Raw genomic sequence first — 21,295 nt, forward strand, 5'->3', positions numbered from 1 at the left:
TTGGAATAAATGTATACCCTCAAAAAATAATACCCTCATTTTCATACTCACACCCAGTACTCTGGAACCTTAGGATGGACATTTTGAACTTGTTTTTTTCTTATCTGCTATGCTGTGATCTATTCCAAGTCATATTTATTGAATTATATAAAAAAATCACAAATTTTTAATTTTATTTGAACAAAACCTAAAAAAAAAGCTTCCTACACCAAATTGGCATTTTTTAAAAAAATTGTCATAAATCCGAGAGTCGCGGGAAGTCGCAGGAAAAAATTTAGTATGATGTTCTGGGCAGACACACAAAACAAAACCTTAAAAAAAGCTTCCTACACCAAATTGGCATTTTTTCAAAAAATTGCCATAAATCCGAGAGTCGCGGGAAGTCGCAGGAAAAAATTTAATATGATGTTCTGGACAGACACACAAGAACAATAAAACAAAAATCAACGCTGAACTCGACTGCACTCGATACTAAACCCCTATTTTAATTGAAGGTTTTTAAAAAAACGGACCTTACATATATTTAGCCCGAAACACCTAAATTAAAATAACTTATGGGTTATATAACTATACCATTTAATTAAATACCAATACTATAAATCAAAAATGGACAAAATTTTATAATAATATATTCACAGAATGCACACGACCATCGCAATTTTATAGCTAAAAAATACCATACCGTTATTCCGTTCTAGCTTATTAATTCGGATTATTTTATACGGACTTAAGTACTCTCAACACTCTACTTTAAAACTGCATTAATTTTTTAAAGTTTCCTTCAACTTCATTTTTTTTTATTTTCTGCGCGCTAGATCGGTATTTTTCTGACATGAAGTCTGACATGAAGTCTGATATAGCATACAATTATGTAACATTAACTCAAAAAAGTCTTCTTGGCCTGCATGTTTCTTTCTGTGTGGTCTGCATTTTTTTTTCTCTTTTTCTTGAAACCACATGTTTTCTCTTGAAAAAAGTGCATAAAACCAATGTCGAATTTTCAATTCAATTATAAGATTCAATTTTAAGTTTATTAGTTTTTAATTCAAATAAGAAATTTGAAAAGAGCAACAAAAATCTGTCTTGCAAAATGGGTCCTTGTGTAGAAGGCATGAAAAAAAAAACATTTAACATCTTCTAATAAATTTGTACACCAAAATGTGGTTATATCCCTGCCTCATTCCAAAGCTAATAAAACAATAAACTGAGGCATGTGTGACTGAATGCGTTGGTGAGATGTGCATACGAATTACAAGTTATCATCAAAACATTTTATTAGAAACTGTTCGTCAGGGTAGCTTTGAGTCATTTCAGGAATAGTTGAACAAAGTCAAGTTGATCTCAGACACAATTCCGTGAACACACAAATTGCTGAAAATGTGCAGCACAAAAAAAATATAAATGACCGTTAAATGCGTAGTGAGATATAAGGCAGCTATTGAACGAATTATTTTTTTTCACCGTTTGCATTCAAGCTGAGGGGACTTATTTGTACAAATAAATAAATCACCTTTTCCGAAAAAAGTTGTGAATAAACGTGACAAAGGATGATGTTAACTTAATATCGTAATGCAATCTCTAGAATAAGGGGAAGAATTAAAGATCTCAAAATCATATTTTATAGACGGGGTCGAAATCTGCATTTTGAGTTTCTAGAAGCATCCGAAACAAATGTTCAAAAATGCACCATTTGCACCGAATACCTTTGTTGAGTGGGAACTTTATTATTCATTTTATAATATGATAGTGTCCAAAACGGTCAGTCTAATTCTCCACTACCCTAATATCATCCGGGGCATATCTTTGACAACGGCATTTGAATGTGTACATGTCTACAGGGTGAGATTAAGAAAACTGCAACAAAGTCAATCGCCATAATTTTTACAATTTTTTAATTTTATTGAATGAAAGCAAAAAATTCGGAAATGGCATAAAATTTTAGTAGAAGTTTAGATTTGTTCGCATTGGTCACCTTTGGCACGAGTTATTGCCTTCAAACGGCCAATGAAACCGTCACATGCTGCCCGAGTGTTGTCTACGGTATTTTGGCTCATTCCCGGCGAAGCGCTTGCTTGTTGTGATCGACACTTTGGAATTTTTTAGTGCCAACCTTGATTTCCAAAATACTCCAGACACAATAGTCCAACGGATTGGTATCCGCAGATTTTGGTGGCTATTGTGCGTTGGAAATGAAGCGAGGAACCTCATTTTGTTAGGTGCTTTTGAGTCCTGTTGGCTATATCTTCAAGACTTGTTGAAAACTTCACTTGAGATTTTAAAGGGACATTTTTGACGTAGATTCAAACTAAATAGGAGAGGTTTTGCCAAAAACATTGGTCTAAATTTTTTAAATTGCCTCTAGCCTCTTCTTTTAGAGTTAGAGATATGGTTTATTATTTAAGAAGCAGAAGTATTCAATTACAATGATTTACAATGGATTAAAAATATAAAAGAAGAGGTTGTTATGTCCTTTTGAAAATGGACCTATATTGCAAAATATTCAATCTTGAGGACATTTTATCCTCTGAAATGATTGATTATAGGAACAATTAATTGAAAGCTCCAATGCGTATTATCAAACTTTTAATATTTTATTAATTTAGCGATGATTTAATGGTTATATGTATGTTTTTGCCAGCGTATACCCTCTGCTACTTCGTTAGCGAATGTCTAAATTGTTTAAAAATCAATACCGGTCATAATTAAAATTATAGTATGTTCCCTTATAGTACGAATTTCCAATAGTAACTCCCTATCTCAACTCTACACACCAATTCTTACCGCAAAAGAAATCTAGCCCTATATTAAATTGGTATCATTTATTACCCTAATACTTATTTCGAAAATAATTCCAAATTTCAAATGTAGATTCACCCAAATCCACATTTAACCCAAATTCAAATTTAGAACACATCAATATAAATTTCCATAACTACCTACTTTAACAATCGTAAGTAGGAATTTCCAAAACACCACAATCTTAATTCCAAATCTCAGGATTCCAACTCAATGGGTTCATCTAAATCAAAATTATATCATATTTAGTACTATTTAGTACGCATACGTACAAATTCTCATTACTACCTACATCATGTAATCCAATGGAAATGTTATTACCCAATGACAGAATTCCAGCTCTATCTATATTTGGTACCATTTTTGTACACATTGGTACGAATTTCCAAAACTTTCTACATAGCCCAAAATCCTACAGACCAACAGTGATCCTAACATTAAATTTTAAGATTCCAGCTCTATCGGTTCACCCAAATCCAAATTTGGTACCATTTAGTACACATTAGTAGGAATTTATAAAACTTTCTACATACCCCCAATCCTACGCCCCAACAATGATCCTAACTCCAAATTTCAGGATACCAGCTCTACTCATATCACTTCTACCAAAATTCAAATTATACCAAATTTAGTACAATTTAGTACCCATAAGTATGAATTCTCCAAACTACATCCATTTCAGTGTTCCAGCTCTAGCGGTTAAGACAAGTCTACATTTGGTACCATTTTGTACACATTAGTACTAATTTCCAAAACTTTCTACCATTCCCAATCCTACACTCCAACTGTGACCCTAACTCCAAATTTTCAGGATTCCAGCTCTATTGGTTCACCCAAAATTTTAGTTGTGCCAAGTTTAGTACATATTACTACGAATTTCCAAAATTTTATACAAATCCCAATTCTACATCCCAACAGTGATCCTAACGTCAAATTTCAAGATTCCAGCTCTATCGGTTCACCCAAATCCAAATTTTACCAATTATAGTACGATTTAGTACTTTTCGTACACATAATTAAAAAATTTCCAAAACAATGTACATTTCCCAATCCTACACTCCGACGGTAATGTTAATTTCAAATTTCATGATTCCAGCTCCATCCGTGTCTCCAAATTCAAATTGTATCAAATTTAGTACTGTTTAGTACGTATCGTATACATTAATACACGCTCTCAAAACCACCTCCTTATATCCGACCCTATTTCTCAACTAAATTTCAAGTTTTTAGCTTTATCCATTCACATGCTATGAAATTGCAACAAATTTAGTACAATTAAGTACTTTTGGACACTTTTAGTTCGAATGTCAAACACTCCTTTGGTACATCTATCCTACACTCAATAACCTTCAATCTAAATTTTAGACTTCTAGCTCAAACGGTTCGCCAATCACAAGTGGTACCGTATTTAGTACTTTTCGTGTCGTTCTAGTACGAGTTTCCAATAACCCAGCCATATCTGACTCCTTTGGACCAAGAGTGAAAGTGTTGCTGAAGATCCGAATGTGTTCCCGTTCCCAGTCGTACACAGAAATTAGAACTGAGAAAGTCCAGTTGTAGATACATGCAATGGGAGCTCGAACAACAGGAGGTTCTTCAGGTAAATGTTTGTATTTGAGAAAGTGTCACTGTTTGGTGCGTTCTTTAGTCCGAAGGTGTTATAAGGCCTTACTTCTTCAAAAACGAGATTGTCGCCGTAAATCCGGTGTTTTTTTTTTTTTTTTTTTTTTTGGTTGAAGAATACGACCAAAATCGAATGTGACTTTATTGCAGGAGTAATTTCCTGGCCGCGTACAGACGATGATATCAACTGACCATCAAGACTATGCGAATTGACACCATTTTAGACTTTTTTATGGGGCTACGCACTTAAAAATCAACATTCGTCATATTATGTCGGAGATTCCGACTAATATGTGTCAAAAATACATCCACCTCAAAAGAATCAATGCGGGAAGATCATTTAAATTTCTTAAAAAAAAAATTAGGGTTTATTTACGTTTTGTTTTAAAACCACAAAATTATTAACCCTATACCTCATAATTATTTAATTAAATTCCATATGTATTCAAAAAAAATTCCGATTTCCATTAGTGTGAGACAACATCCCGCCAAAACAAAAAAACAAATATACATCACACACACACATACACGCACGCCCAACAAAAACTTACAACATCCTCTTCCGGTATTGTGGCAAACGATGTACGCATATATCGTAATCGCGTCGTATTGTCCAAACTGTAACGATGCTCCTCGAAATGCGTATGATAGTGGGTCATACGCGGATCCAATTGACCGCTATCCGAAAACGAACGAAAACGCATTGCCCCATTGTCCGATGTTACCGAGATGGCACGAAAACGTTCCATCACCGCATCCTGTAGGTTGCCAACATTTATGGTGTTGCCCATAATTGGATGCAGTGGTTGGTGAATAATTTTCTCGTCAAGTGCACTAAGAAAAATACGACGAACCGCAAAACAACAACTACACAAACAACCAGACGATAATGCATCAAATGATGAAGTGGTTGTTGGTTGGTCTTCAAGTGTTAATGGGTCACGTTGCAGGGCACCGATACTACTACTGAGGACACGATGAAACCAAATAAACGTAAACTACTGGCGAGAATCGAACAAAACACACACAGTCGAAACGAGACGAGTCGAGACCAGTCCAGACAAGACGAGAAGAGCCGAGCCGTGATGACAGAAATGAAAATCTAGACTTCCGCTCACCGTTACGATGAAAACAAAACTGAAACTCCAGATGAATTTGCATGTCCGAAACAGTCTGTTTGTTTGCCTGTCTGCCTGCTTGCTTACTTGCATATATTCAACAGGCTGTTGTTGTGGCTCCCAGTAGAAGCAGCATCAGCATCATCATTATCCAACAGAAGACTTCGGCAAAATAACGACATTATCATCGTTTTCATAGGCAAAATCCTACTATGTATGTGAATGAACAGAATATGCATATTTAAGTGCATATGTGTATGTGTGTGTGTGCTGGGGAGGTTTGAAGAGGAACAACGGATGTATGTGGCCACAATACGACGACGTCGACGACAACAACAAAACAGCACAGTTGTTGTATTAACAAGAACTCCTCTCCATCATAAATACCAACGAAAAAATGTAAAAGGGTTGAAATACTACACACACACCCACACATCTCTATTTATATACCCTGTAGGAAATGTTCAAGTAACCCCAGACAATGTATTTTGCTACAGTAGTTCTTCAGAATCTATATAGAGGCATTGTTATTTCTTAGTTGTTTATGCGAGAAGTTTTATCAGAAGATCTGCCAATGTAAAAAAGTTTTAATATATTTCCTAAATTTAAATGCGATGGAAAATTATCGTGAGAAACGTATTTTCAGAAAAAGAAGAAAGAACAAGAAAAACGCGAGCGTGAGCAAATCGAGATGTACAGGAGTCAGAATGAAGTCCGGAAATTTTACCAACGAGTAAAACCCCAAACCGAAGGATTTGGTGCAGTCACATCTTCCTGTAGACATGAAGAAGGAAAACTGGTGACAGATACAGACAGCGTGTTGAGGATCTGGAAGGAGCACTTTGAAAAACTTCTGGTATCCAATAGTGGCGGTGTAAACTAGTACAACACCAAACCGAAAGCTTCGGTGCAGGCACATCTTCCTGTAGAGATGAAGAAGGAAAACTGGTGACAGATTCAGACAGCGTGATCAGGATGTGGAAGGAGCATTTTGAAAAGCTTCTGGTATTAAATTGTGGCGGTGAAGAAGACACCCCAAGAACCAACAAGATATGACGGTATAGAGTGTATACCACCTAGCCAAGAAGAGGTCACAATAACAATTAATCGGCTGAAGAACTAGCCGAACTATTCACGACTGGTAGTCAGATGCAGGCACCAGCTGATTAGTACAATTTGGCTAGAGCAATACATGCGCAATGATTGGAACCACAGCATCCTGTGTCCCGTGCACAAAAAAGGAGATAAGACAATATGTGCCAACTATAGAGGAATTAGCCTTCTTCCCATCGCATATAAAGTGCTATCCAGTGTGTTTTGTGAACGACTGAAGCCGATGGTCAATGACATTATTGGACCATACCAATTCGGCTTCAGACCTGGCAAATCCACCATTGACCAGATTTTCACTCTGCGCCAAATCCTGGAAAAGACCCACGAAAAACACATCGACACATACCACCTATTCGTCGACTATAAAGTCGTATTCGACAGTCCTATCCCTTCAGAGGTATTTAAAGTCACGTCCGCGTTCGGCATTCCTGCAAAATTAATATGGCTATGCGGAGCCCTTCAATACTGAACAAGGATTCAGAAAAGGTGACAGTTTGTTGTGTGATCTTTTTAACATCCTGCTGGAAAAGTCATACGAGACGCAAAGGTGAACAATGATACTCTGTACACCAAACAACACATGTTAATCGCCTACGCCGATGACATCGATATAATGGGTCGAACATTGCGAGCGGTAACAGCCACCTTTGAACAAATTGAGAAGGAGTCTGCCAAAGTGGGTCTGGCAGTAAACGGTGAAAAGACCAAGCTGATGGTATTAACGCACAAGACTTTCAGTAGACTCGGACCAACTACGGAACTTGAGAATTACAGCTTCGAGGTAGTAAAAGATTTTGTATACCTTGATACCGCCATAAATAAAACGAATCACTTCAGTTTCGAAATTCGGAGAATTATAGTGATGGCCAACACATGCTACTATGGTCTAAGTAAGCAGTTTAGAAAGAATGGAGGAAGCCTTGGAGACCAGACAAAACTCACACTTTACAAGACGCTGATACTAACCGTGCTGTTATATGGATCTGAAGCATGGGTACTTGCGCAAACAGATGAGGCAGCTCTTGGGGTGTTTGAGAGAAAAAATTTCCGAAAGATCTACGGGCCGATCTGCGTCGACGGTGAACATCGCCGTCGAATGAACGACGAGTTTTACAGACTCAAAAGGTATTGAGCTAGGCCATGTTGTGCGAATGAATAAGAAAGCCCCAGCTCAAAAGGTATATAAAAGCGAGCCTACTGATGTTTCACGCAGAAGGAGAAGGCCACGAATTAGATGGAGAGGTCAAGTAGAATACAACATCTTGGAACGAGGTCTTTCAAATTGGAGGATATGCGCACAAGACCGAGGCGCTTGGAATTTTTGTTAAGCTCGGCTTATGGAACAACCGTTCTGTAACAAGCCAGCTAAGTAAGGTACGAGACCTTTATATTGGAATTATGTCAAAACATGGATCGAAAATCATATCCAAAAGAGTTTTTCACCCGCCAACAACCCGGAATGCCACATTACAGCTGCATTGGTTTTCATTAAAAGTTATAAAACACCAAAAATGGGTCGGAAGGAACAAGGAATGTTTCGAGTTGTTGCAAACGAGTACACTCTAGCTTATGGCGAAGACAATTCCTTTGACAATGTCACCATACATAAAAAGCCGACATGATGACTTGTGAGAAACGTAAACCCAGATTTCCTACAGGGTAGTACATAACATGCATAAACTTCTGTTTTTGTTTTTTTTTCAGTTAAAAAATCTGTGAAGATGTTAAAGTGACCTATCTAAATAGGTAATAGAAAAACACATTTACATTAATCATTGCATTGAATTTCATAAAGGTGGATTGACACTTTTGCGATACAAATATAGGATAGATTTTTATTAGCACTGGACTAGTTGAAGCAGTTTACACCTTCAGCGCATTTATCTTTAACACTAGAAAGACGGGAATATTGTGTATACCTAATTCGCCTAAAATCGGTCAAAATGACCCCATTCTGAAAGAATTTTTATTGTGTAAAGAATTTTTTAAACATATTTTTTAATATTTTTACATTATTTACAATCATGCAAAACGTTGGTATTATTTGTTTCTCGGTGGGAGGGCTCTCGAGTTTCCCTTTTTGAAAAATAAGAACGTGGACAAAATGTTCGAAAAAGAGTAAGTGTTTGCTCTAAGACTGAACTCGACTAGAAATATAAAATTTATTTTTCCCGATTTGGGTTTGTGTTTCTAGAGTAGGAAATCAGGCACGTATTGATTATTTGGTGTACAATCACCATTAATAAGTCGAAATTATATATGGAAACTATGCTATATCTAAATCTGAACCGATTTCAAGGGAACATGCAGAGATTAATTTATATTAATTTCAGTGTCAATCGCCCTAGCCATGGGTCTTTAGTGCACCACTTACTTAAAATCAACCGATAGTATATATAGGAGCTATATGTACATATGAACCGATTGCAAGAAAACTTGACACACGAAAGGTTGTAGTGACTTCCGATATTGTACAAAATTGTGTGCCGGTGGGCCAAACTTTGGGGATTTAGTGCACAATTTACATTAAATCGGACGAAAATATATATGAGTGCTATATATAAATCTGACCCGATTTTTTCGAAACTTAGCACACGTCATTCTAGATTCAATTCAGTATCCTATGCCAAATTTCGTGCAAATCGAAAGACATATAGGAACTTTGGTGTCCCGTTTACCTTTAATCGAACGAATATATATATATATATATATATGATTTTCACGAAACCTAGCTCACATCATTCTAAACATAATTCAGTACTTTATGCCAGATTCCTTCCTTCCTTCGAAAGATATATAGGGACTTTTGTGTCCCATTTACCTTAAATCGGACGAAACGATATACGGGACCTATATATAAATCTGAACCGATTTTCTTCAATTTCAAATCAAGTGATTCTATGCATATTCTCAAAAGGAACCATTTGTCTATCTCGTTTCCTTTTGCCTGTTGCAAACAAACAAAAACGAAATGAAAATTACAGCCAATTCTTTAGACATCTTTAAGCCACTGCAACATAAGCTGTATTATGTTCGAATGTTTCGAAAATGACACAAAATATATTTTTGTAATGTACGATATCTCAAACTTTCACAGTTCGTGGTTAATTTGATTTTCATCTTGGACAACAACTGTATTCAATAAAAATCATTGACCCATCTTCCGGATTATCACCTTCGTAAATAACTGAGTTCATATTTACGTACATCATAAATGGCCATCCTCCCATGTTGTGTTCCGGCATATGTATTTACGCTTGTTAACAGTTTTTTTTAAACCAGCAACCAACCCCTTTATTGTGTTATTCGGCCTACTTGGTTGTTCGTTTGTAAATATTTGATGTCGTTCAATGTAATTCGTCTGCTCGTCCATGCATAGCTTAATCCATGAATGTATGTATGGATGAATGGGTAGCTGGATGGATATCTGTTATATTGTGTAACAGAAAAAAACCAAAACCAGACAATGTCTCCAGAATTTCAGTTAAAATCAACCTGAGCTGGAATGGACATGCATATTAACAATGGACTGTAGAAAATTCAATTAAATACAAGTAAAAAAGATGGCTTATTCGGCCGGACCGATTCTTTTATATTCTCTTCCACATGGCCCGTAGATCTTTCAGAAAATTTTTCTTTCAAACACCCCAAGAGCTGCCTCATCTGCTTGCGCAAGTAACCTTGCTTCAGATCCATATAACAGCACGGATGGTATCAGCGTCTTGTAAAGTGTGAGTGAGTCTGGCGGGAGGTGGCCTTGTTTCTAAACTGCTTACTTAGGCAATAGTAGCATCACTATCCTTCTCCGAATTTTAAAACTTATGTCATTCGTTTTATTTATGGCGGTACCAAGGTATATAAAACCTTTAACTACCTCGAAGCTGTAGTTCTCAAGATACACAGTTGGTGCGAGTCTACTGGACAACCTGCGCGTTGATACCATCAGCTTGGTCTTCTGCCGTTTACTTCCAGACCCACTTTGGCAGGCCCCTTTTCAATTTGTTCAAAGGTGGATGTTACCGCTCTTAATGTTCGACCCATTATATCGATGTCATCGGCGTGGGCGAACAACATGTGTTGTTTGGTATAAAGAATGTCATTTATGTTCACCTTTGCGTCTCGTTTGACCTTTTCCTGCAGGATGTTAAAAAGATCACACGACAAACTGTCACCTTGTCTGAATCCTTGTTCGGTATTGAATGACTTCGACTTTCAACTTCGGACCTTATGCCACTTAAAGTTATCCTGCAAAGCCGATTAATTTTGCAGGAATGCCGAACGAAGACATGGCTTTAAACACCTCTGAACGAAAAGGGCTGTCGAATGCGGCTTTATAGTCGATGAATATGTGGTATGTTTCGATGTGTTTTTCGTAAGTCTTTTCCAGGATTTGGCCCATAGTGAAAATCTGGTCATTGGTGGATTTGCCAGGTCTGAAACCGCATGGGTATGATCCAATAATGTCATTGACCATTGGCTTCAATCGTTCACACAGCACAGTGGATGGGAAGAAGGCTAATTCCTCAATAGTTGGCACATATCGTCTTGTCACCAATAGCATTTTTCGGCTCGGCCGAACTTTTTTGTTTATATGCATTTCCAGTATGACAAACTTCACAACTGAATACCCTATTTAATAGGAACTATTTGTGACTTTCTCCTATGGACAAATGTCAACAACGGCTACTCAACAGATTCTGTTTTAAAAAGCTATCAAAGTTTGAAGCCAATTTCTCGGAAAGTAGGTAGGTACTTAGAAGCCAGAACTGCTTCAGAATGATATCCACATCCTCAGAATTAAATTTGCATGCCCATATGTCAGGAAGTAAGGAGCAAAAATATCGATGCAAATTAAAGACGTTCCCCAACAGGGCCTTAAACCAAATTTCCAACTACAAAAATTAATCAATTTAAATATAAATAAAATTTTTTAATATCGTTTCTAAGTAATGTTGAGAAAACAAGGGTCCAAAAAGGTATTCGCAAGTTGAATTTAGGGGCTCATCTCGGATTTTCTGCCACGAGTAGTTATCGTCACCCTCACCACGATAATATATCTTCTTGGAGAATGTTAAAAAAACCACTTATACTCAGCTGTGCTTAAGTATAGTATATGGGCTCATTCCGAAATTTATATGTTCAAAATTTAGAAGAAATTTTCGATCGCGTAGCCGAATTTTCCCTTTCTCCAAAGCAGCTATTTTTAAACCCACAGCCGAAAGCCGTCTATCTTAAAAAATAGTGGTATGTCCAGTTTTAGGCAAGGTCGCGGATCGTTTTGAAAATTTTACCCTATGTAGTTCTTGGGCCCTGATTACAACGGCATAAATTATTTCTGGCTTAATTCTAGTTTAGTTAAAACTCAGATTTTTATGGTTTTTTTCTAATTATGAAGATATATTTTTTCTTTGTTGACATACCCGGTTATTTGATCCGGAAGTTCAGGAACGGGTACTCGGTTCTACGGATCCATTGATATGAAGGAAGGTAAAAGAAACAAATATATTTCCATAATGTGGGTAAATATACCTACATCAGAAAAATCTGGTCGTTTATACTTGAGTTGTTCCTAATTCCGTAATTCCAGAGATATGGGTCTCCAAATTTCGTTAGCCCAAAAAACACATGTTCATCTGTCGGCACAAACCGACTGATTCTTTCTAACATTTGTATTTTTTTCTATTTTCTTCTTGGCATTTAAATACCTTTTCTTCATTCCATTTACATTAGCTTACACAATTTTATTGTAGCACAATAGCCATTATTTATAAAACACCAAGGACATATAGCAGACACACCGAAGGACATTGGAGAGAGAGTTCACTTACCTTTTCTAGTTTTTGAAAATACTGTCTTAAAAATTGTATGGGATTTTCGGGGCGGCTGACACACAACTGCACAATGCAATCCTTGAGTACGCGTTGTATGCCATGCGACTGTATGTAATTTTCACACTCCCGTAGACTTTGTTGTTCCTCCAGTGTATTGGCCATGTTTGTAATGTAAGACGTTTGTTTGTTCGTTTGTCTTTTTGTTTGTGGTGGATGAATGAAACGTAGATACACCAAAAGTTAAAATGCAATGGGACACGCACGCACGCCCTCGTATCAATGAAGTCCTTCTTCTTGCCGGAGAAGAAGGATGCAGTGAAAACTAATAAATAGTTGTTAACAAAAAATGTCAGTTGCAACTTCGTTGAATGTGGAGGAGATTGTGTGGCCTCTACTTTCTCAAAATAGTATTGGAAATAGTCCTCTTTTTCCAATTGGATATTGGCACAATTTTTATTTATATATGGTTCTAAATACTGCAGATAAATTTGCCTTGAATATTTTTATTGGTCTCTAAATTTTTTTTCTTTGTTTTCTTTTTTGTTATTTCAATTCGTTTTTGCAGAAGTTTTAGTTTTTTTCACTGACAGTCTACACTTTTTGGTTTTGCCAACTTTTTTGCTCTTTGTTCTGTGGAAAATACAATTGTTGCCGTGCAAAAAATCGAAATGCCAAGGAAACTTCCAATTTCGAAGATTATTTTGAGAATGTTGAAATGTTAAATATTCTTTTTTGTGCTGAGTATAAATAAATTACACGATTTTTTGTGGGTCGAATCAATGTATTTTCACTATTTTTCCTTCTTACTAATCAATCTACAATATTTTTTTTTTGTTACTTTGACAGGCGAATTTCATGTAAAGGGAATATGGGTATAAAAGTCGATATATCACTAATCGATTAATCGGTTTTGACTAGAAGACAATTTATGGCATGTTCTGACGGGTATTAGAACAACCCAAGGGGTATTTAATAAGAAGATACAAGAAACATTTTTGGCCTGTTCCTGTACTGCAAGAATCTACAACTTTTTACTACGATAACAAATGGTCTATTCCAAAACCTGTTCCAAAACATGTACAATTATTTACTACGATAACAATTTTTCCTTTGTGTTATCGGAAAAAATAGTAAAAATTAGTAGATTCTTGGTCTATTTCCGTACTGGTAGAATCTACTCGATTTTACTATTTTCTTCGATATCATAAAGGAAAAAAGTGTTATCGGAGTAAAAAATAGTAGATTCTTGCAGTACGGGAACATACCATCTTACAGTACAGAAACAGACCAAAAGTTTCCTTTAAGCTATCGAAAAAAATAGTAAAAACTGCACGAAAGTGCGGGAACAGACCATTTACAAAAACAACATTTGGTCTGTTCCTGTACTGCAAGAATCTACGATTTTTTACTATTTTTTTTCGATATCATAAAGGAAAAAGTGTTATCGTAGTAAAAAATAGTCGATTCTTGCAGTACGGGAACAGACCAATTGTTTGTTATAAAAAATAAATTATTATGTTGACAATAAACATGAAGCTAATTTTCATATTCATGGTTTTTTGAAGATTTTTGGACTATTCAAGGAACTTACTACGATAACATTTTTTTCTTTTATGATATCGGAAGAAATAGTAAAAAATATTGTATTCTTGTATTACGGGACCAGATAATTTAATACAAGAAAAATCGTAAGTTCTCGTAACATTACGTTTACATTATACTGAATTTCGTTAACCCAGTGGGTTTAAATTGGTATTACGTAAAAGGTTTTGCAATATTTCCATAAGCGTGTGTCAAATTCTCGTACACTACCCACAAAAATGTACAATTTAAAATTTAAATTAAACGGCATTTACATTAGACCTTTTTACCGGGTTAGCCTTCCTTATGGGGATTTATTTAGCATATATTCAAAGGCATTGAAAATTTAAATTAACTGGGTTAACTAAATCCTGTATGATTTAAACGTACTATTACACAAATTTGGTCTGTTGCCGCCTCTTGGAGGCGAGTCTCTCCTATGGTTATATTATTAATACAGGCTACGCAACATAATCTCCTTTTAAATTGTAAAAACTTTGAGTTTATCTGGACTTCCATCAAAGATTTTGGTAAAGACCAATGGACAGATTTCAATAATGGCATAATGGTACGTTTACATTTAACCGGATTTCGTTAACCAATTGTATTCAAATAAATCCTCAAATAAACCTCATATGCCGTTTAACTTTCTTGTAATCAGTAGGCCTACTCTGTAACTTTGAACATCATTCGATATTGTTTAAATTTCTTTTGTAATTGTAAAAACAATAAAACAAACAAATGAAATTGTTGTAAAATAAACAATATCGAATGTTGTTAAAAAGTTACAGAGTAGGCCCAATGTGTAGCTGTAAATATATGCCCAAAACCTCCAACCGCAGGAGATTTTGAAAAATATCATTGGACAGATAAGGGATGCGTAACATAATATCCTTGATTTTGAGGGCAGCTAGGGATTTTTACCATACACCTGTGGATGAATGTCAAAAAATAACCCTGCAAATTTTAGATGATATTTTAAACGTCCATAATCAGGAACATTGTTTAAAATACCATTTTTCATAAAATATGATAGATTCTTGCAGTACGGGAACAGACCAAATTATTGAATCATTGCGAAGTCTAAACGTTCCTGATTCCTGAAAGTTTCCTGCTTTACGTTGCACATTGTGTTTAGTTAAACTCTGTTGGTAACTCGCACTCATTGGCAACTGTCGCCATCTTCCATAATTTATTTTGTACAACGAGTTGCCAACTCATTATAATATTAATTAGACAGAAAGAAGCTTGTGAAAATTTTCTTCGCGTGTTTCTGAGTAAAAATAAAATTAATAATTTTCATATTTAATATAATTGTATGTGCTCAGTATCATCAACAAATACAAAAAAGTAAACTTCCTGAAAATATTTCGAATAATTGTATAAAACCAAGGTAATTATTTGTTGTTGTGAAATAATAGTTGCAATATTACGTGTGTGTATTATCCTATCCAAGTGGGAATCCAGAAAAATTTCCCCGGCATCCCTTGCGAACAACAGACGCCGGTCAGTGCTAATAGATACATACACAAAAACAAAATTAAAAAGTTAAAAAGATAGATTTTAACATAAATTTGTGATTTTTTATTTTGAATTTAATTAATCGAAGTGCTTGCCTTTTCCTAGATATGGCTCGTGGTTTTAATAGGGGCTACGGTGGTAACCGTGGTGGTTCCAATAATCGTGGCTCATCATACCGTTCATCGAATTACAATAATAACCGCATGCAGTCGTCTGGTGGTCGTTCTTCAGATCGTTCTGGCCGCTATAATTCCAGCAGCAACAATGACAGCCGCTATGATTCACGTAGAGATCGTTTTAATAATTCCAGTTCTAGTCGTCATGATTCTGGACACAAACGCAGTTACAGGGTAAGTAAAATGTGTATATTCAAACGTTGATTCTTTTTTATTTTCGCAGAGGTTGAAATTTTACCCTTATTACGGGATATATTTTTACTTGTGCGACGTTGCCGGTTATTTGAACCGTAAGTTCGGTTACGGATCCCCTATTATGCCCGGTTCTATGGGATCGTTTAATACAAAATTATTTCAAGTATTTGGAAATATCTTTCCATTGAGGGATTAACTGAAAACATTTCTGAGATACAATAAAAAAACTAGATTTTGAACCAGTACCACTTTTTCCAAAATGGTGCGATATGCGACTTATCTGTTTTGGATCAAAAAATCTGTGCCTTAGAACCATACAATGCATTGTTGGAATCAGTCCATAGGATATAGTCTTAAATACTCATTTTGTATTAATCGGTTCCGTAGAAACGATACCCGGACCAAAATAACCGGGTATGTCTCCCCAAGAAAATTATATATATCCCTATAATTACGGTAAAAATGCCTAACTTCGAAACAACTTAAAAAAAATACTTAAATATATATATTACAACTTGAATAAAACTAATAATTTCATATATCTCTTTTCTAGGACTCATCACGTGATCGTTCTTCAGATCACAAAAGATCTCGGCAAGACGTAAGTAACATAAAAATATCTACGATTATTGATTTAATTGTGGTCAATTCAAATGAAGAAGTAATTATATAATTAAGCCATCAACATATATCTAATCCATATATATTGATATTTATATCTATATACTTGTTGTAAACATTTCAATATTTAATTACATTCTCATATAACTATTTTACATGTTTTTGTTGTAACGAAAACCCATAGAGTTATATTTAGGAAGAATAATGCCGTTGAGTTTTCAAAATCAAATCCGATGAGAAAATTCTATGAAACTCACAACTCTACTTGTACTGCACGTGGATATCATAATAGACTATCTACTGCTACAAATAATGTAAATGATTACTCCTAGTCTAGATATATAGGAATGTATCCACGAATATGCTCTATCTACCTCATTGTATGTCCAATTGCAGTAGTGTGGCTGGGTAAGGAAAGACTTTATGAAAAGAGAGAGCATTGTCTAGAGATAAATGAAATCACTCAGGCATTCCTTATAAAGGATCAGCAAGCGTACAAGAAAACATAAATGTCTATTATAAACACGAATGCGGCTAAGAAAACAGAAAAGATGCAACACTACTACCACTACATACAGTTCATAATATATAGATGAAGAAAAACATTTGTGAATGAATGAACCTCCTCATAACCTTACCTTATCTCAACCATTGTATATTTTTATGTGTAGACTTGAAACCTTGGGCTTTGACAAGGAATGTGCAGACAGCTTATACCTTTAAATGCAAATTCTTCTCCGTGGTGTTTTGATAAGATTCAAAAAACAATTCATATGATTCGAAAGATTAACTAAACTCCATTCACTCACTCTCTACTGCAGATGTAAGCAGAAATAAATACGGCAGCTTTGTAAAGCTCTTCTCCCAACAAACCAACTCCCAATCAAATAATAAATAAAAACATCCTCTTGTGTTGTAATGTGTTTGTAAAGACAAAATCAACCCACAAGATCAGAATCGCATAGACAAATTATATTGAATATTGTTGTTGTTTGGTTGAATATGAAGCACTCTAGCCAATTCTGAAAAAGTTGAAATGACAGATAACTTACAAAAACTATACAAACAAACATTGCTATAGAAATATAAATCCAAAAAAACATTCTCCTCTACAAATCTGTTCTCATCATCGTCAATATAGGATTATAGACGCACGTCATCATCAACTGGAAGGGGCAATCGCACGCCTCCACCGCCACCACCTCCAGTGGTAACGTCATCAAGTTCAACGTCAGGCTACAGAGGTGGAAACTCCTCAAGACACAGCGATCGCGAAGACTCAAAGTCCAGACATCGTACAGATATGGGACCGCCAAGTAAAAGACCACCGGTTCGCAGCAGTTTCACTTCACGCATGCGTGGCTCCACTGGTCGCGTCGGAGTACGCTCTGGCCGCGGAGGCGGATCCGGTCGTATTGTACGCCGTGAATCCAACGACCTGCGAATTATGAGACGTAAACTAATGTACGCTCAACAGAAAGATCGTGCCCGACTTTTGAAAATTGCACGTTTAACGAGGTAAATACTTGAACAAACAAACAATCCAAGAAAATTAACGTTTTAAAGCTCAATTACTGACACAGTCGAATCATAAGAAACTGGGAATGAATTTTGAGACAATTGCCGATCGAATATTCTTAATATAAATATTGAGTGGGCATTTATTTTTGCGAACAAACGCCTAATTCCCGTGAGATACGATTCTTCGAGAGATATTAGGTATATGTTTGATGAAGTTCACCCGCCCCGTGCAAAACAAATGAACGAAAACTCTCAAAATTGAATTCTGAACAAACAATGTTTGTTTGTGCGAGTGGCTCGCTTGGCAGCCGTTCTATTTTGTGATGACAGCAATTGATCTCGAACATAATTTTTATGATTTCTTGAATTTCTATTTCATTTCATCTCTAAACTGAAACAATTGATCTAAACGTATTTTTCCTCCCATATGTGTTGATTACCTTTCGCCATCGAAAAAACATATACAAATCAATCCAAAACAAATTTTAGCTCACTTAGACGTCGTCGCTTTGAAAGACGATCTTCAAAGAGTCCACGCCGTTCATCGAGGAGTGCTAAAAAGTCAGCATCTGGATCCAGTGATGAAGATGAAGACAAGAAAAAGTCCAAGCCGAAGGGCAGTGATGACGAGGATGAGAACAATGAAGAGGATGAAAGAGAGGGCATTGATGATAAGAAAGAATCCAAACGAGGCAAGTCTAAGCGTGCAAAATCAGAAAAGTCAAATGCCGAAGATGACGACGAAGAGGATGAGGAAGATAATGAAGCCGAGGACGGCGACAACACATCCAGGACAAAAGGTGAGGGTGATAACGTCGAGGATGAGGAAGAAATCGAAGAAGACGCAGACAAAAAGTCCAATGCCGATGACAAGGAACATGTAGAGGGTGAAGATGATTCTGCCGAAAAGAATGATGATAATGAGACAGCAGATGGTGCGGAAAAAGCAACAAAAGATGCTGATGGGTCCGAGGTGAAGGCAGACAAAAAAGAAGGTAAGAAAACAAAGGAGAGTTCTGCGAAGAAAGAAAAATCATCGACGGCCAACAAGAAGTCCAGCACATCATCCACTAAAAAGGATGACAAGTCGAAAGATGACAAGGATAGAAAATCAAAGAAGTCGTCGCGAAGTGACGACGACGCCGATAATAGCTCTAAGGAACGCAAAGGTCGAAACACTCGTCGTGGAGAGAGTCCTTCACGTAGGGGCGGTGGATCACGTTTCATTAAATTGACATGCATTCATTGCCACATGAAATGTGTTACATTTACGGTAAGCCACTACAAATAAAATGTTGACCAAATGGAAATTTATTGGCATGCCCATATTTTTAGGATTATCTCTACCATTTGTCCTCACGCGTCCACAAGGCGGCATTGCGCCAGATTGCTGTTCGCCAAAGGGCCCATCTATTGCGATTGAGGGCACGACAGCGTGCAGCTCAAAAAGAAATTGAGGAAAAGTCCAAGGAAACTTATGAATCGAAATTTTGTCATCTGTGCCGTTTACATTATAGGCAACCAAAGGCCAAGCATCAACTGTCTGAGCATCATAAGATTATGAAAAAATTCCTGATGCCATACTGTTCCACCTGCCATTTAGCATTCAAAAGTCCCATACTCTATGAGACCCATCGTTGTTCGTTGGAACACATCAAAGTACGTAGTCTCCATCAACGTAACCAGGGGGATTTGTAAAAACTAATCTTTTCTCCTTTAATTTCTCTACAGAACAAGGCACGCAAACAAGATTCCGATTCGGATAATAGCGGTGACGAAGAAATGCGTGAAATTGATTTAAATAAATTTATGACTGTCGATTCGGTGGGTGAAATTGACGATGAAATGGATGCTGATGTTGAGGCCCTATTGAATGATGCCAATGAAGATTCCGAGGAAGAGAGCGATGACAAGGATCGTACGCCGGTTGGCAATGAATTTGTCAAGGAAGTTTCGGCATTTTATTGTGAATTGTGTGAACAATTTGCATCAACTGAGAACACAACCTTGGAAGAATTCTCCAAGAAACATTGCTTACAGAGATCTCACTTGAAGGCATACCTGCGCCACAAGGAAGAAGAAAAGAATGCTCAGAAACGTAAAGAAGCAAAGGAGAAAGCCATTTCGGAGAGTGAAAATAAAGATGAAGGGGATGGCGGTGATGAAGAAACAAAAACAGAGAAGGAAGAAGTAACTAATGAAAATGAAGAGACTGAGAAGGCTGATGGTGATCATGATCAGGACGAAGAAGAACACGATGTGGACGATGATGCTCAAGCCGATGAAAAGCTTTGGGAAGATGTCGACAAAGATTTGGGAGATCTATTGAGGCATGTTGAGCCTGAGGAACGTGATGAGGATGAAGAAAATGATTCGGTGCTCAATATTGATATAGAAAGGTTAGTAGTGCATGTTTAAACATTGCAGGTGTTACCTCATTAAAATAAGACATATTTAACTAAACAATGATCATTTAAAACTATTTTATTATTTGTTGCTATTTTCTAGTGAGAAACATAAAAATAAGGATTTAAATGGAAAAAAGGAAGAGGAATCTGAAGAAAAGGAAGACTCATCAAAGAAAGCACCTGCTAAAGAAGATTCGACAGATGTTGCATCGACCACCGAAAATGTTTCTACATCAACACCACCTGCTAAAGGCAAGCCACAACGAACAACAAGAACACCAGGCAATGCAGCAAAGATTAGCGCCGCAACTAAGGAGGCAACAGTTGAGGAAGAAACCAAAGAGTAAATAAGAAGCCTGGACAATATGTATGGAATGACATTCAGCTTGGAATTACTCTTTGAGTATTTGTCAGAGTCCCTAAATCTTTGGATACAATATGGATTTCTTAGTTTTTAACTAAAACATCCATTTAATAACATTAATAACGTTCTTTCTTATCAATATTATTATATTATTTTTTTGTTAATATTTTTAATTTTCTAAAATAACCTTTTTTATTTTCTAGGTAAATCACTACCTAATTAATCCCATTTTTTTCACGTTTACGTTCTCCCTCAATCAACATAATGTAACAGATTTAATCTCTAAATAAAAAAGAAACGGAAAAGTAAAAAAATAAATAAATAAGGATATACATTTTAAAACAATAAACTTTGTATGCATTTTGGCTTTCTCTTATAGCAGATCAAATAGGGCGTTAGTGGCGGCAAGCATATGGATGTGTTGTGG

The 21,295-nt window shown here is 36.2% G+C and overlaps 2 protein-coding genes across 2 annotated transcripts in view; one reads left to right on the forward strand and one right to left on the reverse strand.

Annotated features, from left to right (window-relative positions):
* LOC133323204 (cAMP-dependent protein kinase type I regulatory subunit) overlaps positions 1-15,244 on the reverse strand; it is a 79,016-nt gene extending 63,772 nt beyond the window's left edge. The window contains exons 1-3 of the mRNA XM_061532157.1: positions 15,223-15,244; positions 12,749-12,803; positions 12,479-12,677 (exon numbers count right to left, since the gene is read on the reverse strand). Coding sequence (XP_061388141.1) covers positions 12,479-12,677; positions 12,749-12,803; positions 15,223-15,244 — 276 coding nt within the window. The remainder of the gene's footprint in view (positions 1-12,478; positions 12,678-12,748; positions 12,804-15,222) is intronic.
* Positions 15,245-15,685: 441 nt separating this feature from the next.
* Positions 15,686-20,851, forward strand: LOC133323206 (glutamic acid-rich protein). Its single transcript, XM_061532160.1, has 7 exons — positions 15,686-15,933; positions 16,508-16,555; positions 17,717-18,093; positions 18,586-19,369; positions 19,432-19,755; positions 19,828-20,495; positions 20,605-20,851. The coding sequence occupies exons 1-7, from the start codon at positions 15,691-15,693 to the stop codon at positions 20,849-20,851; spliced, it is 2,691 nt and encodes an 896-aa protein (XP_061388144.1). The 5' UTR covers positions 15,686-15,690.
* Positions 20,852-21,295: the final 444 nt, after the last annotated feature.

This window comes from Musca vetustissima, unplaced genomic scaffold (assembly GCF_032173495.1).
Source record: "Musca vetustissima isolate MV318-11 ecotype Yass unplaced genomic scaffold, APGP_CSIRO_Mvet_v1 utg14119, whole genome shotgun sequence".
In the NCBI taxonomy this organism is placed as follows: Eukaryota; Metazoa; Arthropoda; class Insecta; order Diptera; family Muscidae; genus Musca; species Musca vetustissima.

Coding starts and splice junctions, on each gene's coding strand:
- LOC133323206 (XM_061532160.1), top strand. CDS start 15,691: ATGGCTCGTGGTTTTAATAGGGGCTACGGTGGTAACCGTGGTGGTTCC. Junction 15,934..16,507: donor GACACAAACGCAGTTACAGG/GTAAGTAAAATG, acceptor TCTCTTTTCTAG/GACTCATCACGTGATCGTTC. Junction 19,756..19,827: donor GTTCGTTGGAACACATCAAA/GTACGTAGTCTC, acceptor ATTTCTCTACAG/AACAAGGCACGCAAACAAGA.